The sequence below is a fragment of the Morone saxatilis genome, unplaced genomic scaffold, assembly GCF_004916995.1.
Source record: "Morone saxatilis isolate NCDOM2014 unplaced genomic scaffold, NCSU_SB_2.0 Contig18, whole genome shotgun sequence".
NCBI lineage: Eukaryota > Metazoa > Chordata > Actinopteri > Moronidae > Morone > Morone saxatilis.
In genome coordinates this window covers 10,746,901-10,749,178 of record NW_023339740.1, presented here as the reverse complement: position 1 = coordinate 10,749,178, position 2,278 = coordinate 10,746,901, and the positions used below count along the sequence as shown (strand labels likewise).

General features: G+C 40.7%; 1 protein-coding gene across 1 annotated transcript in view; it reads right to left on the bottom strand.

Annotated features, from left to right (window-relative positions):
- Positions 1-620: 620 nt before the first annotated feature.
- pusl1 (pseudouridine synthase like 1) overlaps positions 621-2,278 on the bottom strand; it is an 11,784-nt gene continuing 10,126 nt past the window's right edge. Inside the window, exons 6-8 of the mRNA XM_035661564.1 lie at positions 1,683-1,737; positions 1,314-1,476; positions 621-769 (exon numbers count right to left, since the gene is read on the bottom strand). Of these exons, the coding sequence (XP_035517457.1) occupies positions 699-769; positions 1,314-1,476; positions 1,683-1,737 (289 nt within the window). The 3' untranslated portion in view covers positions 621-698. The remainder of the gene's footprint in view (positions 770-1,313; positions 1,477-1,682; positions 1,738-2,278) is intronic.

Genomic DNA, 2,278 nt, shown 5'->3' with positions numbered 1-2,278 from the left:
GTCCTGTTTTAATAGACTGTTTACAGACAACTTGCTGAAAATCACTCAACTCAATGAGCAGATGCAGCCAAATTTAGAAGCAAGTGAGAGTGTGCTGAAAATCCATGAGAATGGTCTATGAAGACATTTGGGTAAATAAGCAGTGTATGCAGTTTTATTTGGACATCTGGATGTATACATAATCAGTGAGAGTGTGTGCACTTTGTTGATCCATCATGTAATACCACTGTACAAGAGCCATGGACACAAAGCAGTTTTGGCTATAGAACTTAACACCCGTCTCCACATGTTGTATACCTTGTTTGATAATTGTCGGAACCTACCAAAACCCAGTTCGTACATACATAGGAATAATACTGCCTAACTAGGCTTGAAGCAAGTTGTCTGTTGTAACCTGAAGGTAATGTGTAGACAATGATAGGTTCAAGGTGTGTGGTATTCTGTAGCTGAGCTGCGTTCATGGACACAGTTATGTATTCTTAATATGTTGAATTAAAAGAACATGTAGATGTTCATCTTTATGCGGTCTAATGATTATTTGTATACATGTGGAAAAATATTTGTGTAAAGCACCGAAGTAAGGCTGACTGACTCAAAGAGAAACTCCTGTGAGATATAACTATGTAAATACAAAACTTTATTACAATCTTTGCATACAGTAGTATGGAAATACAGTTTTATCAATATGACCAAAAGAGTTAAATTAAATCCTCTGAGTTTCCACTGGAGGTAAATTGCTCCTCTGATGTTCGTGGCGAGGGCCGCAGGTCTGAGGAGGCAAAAGGAGGTTATAAATCTGAAACTTGCCCTGATACAGAAATATTTACACAAAGAAGGATTCACTCTGAAATAACACAAAAAGCAGCCAAACATCAGCTGATTCCAGCTCCTCCAATGTGAGAATTCCCTGCTGCTTCTGTTTTATTTGATTATAAACTGAATACCTTTGGGTTGTGGACTGCTGGTTGGAAAAATAATTGACATTTGAAGGTGTCAGCTGGCAATTGATCTTCTGACATTTTATAGACCAAACATATTTAACTTATCAACAAAACATATTGACCTATTAAGTGATAATGGTGCATAGTTGCAGTTCTGTTCACAGGCATGGTACTTATGGGAGGCCCGTGTAGAAAGCTGCTGACAACCTACAACATCCAGGCAAGTTGTCTGTCCCCCAGAAATGAAGTCTTAAATCTAATCACTGGTTGAAGCAAATGTTGTCCTTGTATGCAGTATACAGCCATTTTTTCAGTATTATTAATAGGTGCTAGGTCCTCCCTATTAGAATTGTTTTAATTAAGTCTCCCCACCTGTCTCACTGTAGTCCACCCTGGTGAGGAAGAGGCCGTGGGCCGGAGCAACCAGGTTATTTGGGTAGGCCATAGTGTCCCGAGCCTCCAGTATCTCCTTCAGCTGGGTCACTGAGAGCCGCCCCTTTCCTACTGCTATCAGTGCTCCTGTCATCCTCCGTACCTGCAGTATAGGGCCAAAGCAACCATTTATTAGTGAAAATATCACAAAAAGCAGTTTGCTCTATCTCAGACATTTTAAATAGTCCTTTTATGTTTAATGACCCTCAGCCATCACCAACAGATGGCGCTACTTACTTAGAATAAACAGCAACACAGATGCACATTTATAGACCTTTAAAGTAACAGAGGACAATAAGAGGGACACACCTGCTTATAGAGAAAAGATCTGGACTTAAAAGTCAGCTCCCAGAATGGTACCTCTCTGGAAAGAAACAAAAAAAAATGTTAAATTTCCACTAATGTGTGAAATCTTTGTGTTATCTGCATACTGGTGCAAAAGGTGCAAAAACAGCACATTCACAAAACTTCTCATGAAATAATAACAGGTCCTGACACTCAGAGGCGTCACTGACTGGATGTGCGATACAAAAGAAAGGTTAAATATTGCCACAGAGGTTAAAAGTGTTATTTCAGAAGAAAAGCAGCATCTTGAATTGTCATCAGATCTCATACACCAGTCAGCCATAGCATTATGACCATCTGGGCACCCTGGTGGTAATAATGTTTTGCAGCCCCATACCAAAAAACTGTGATGCACAGTGTGTTTTGACACCTTTTTCAGCAGTCTGAGCTACAGTAGCTTGTCTGTTGGATTGGACCACACTGGCCAACCATCACTCCCCACGTGTATCAATGAGCCATGACCCTGTCTCCGCTTTTGATAGGTACTGACCTCTGCAGACCGGGAAAACCCCACAAGAGCTGCAGTTCTGGAGATGTTGACCCAGTCGTCTAGCCATCAC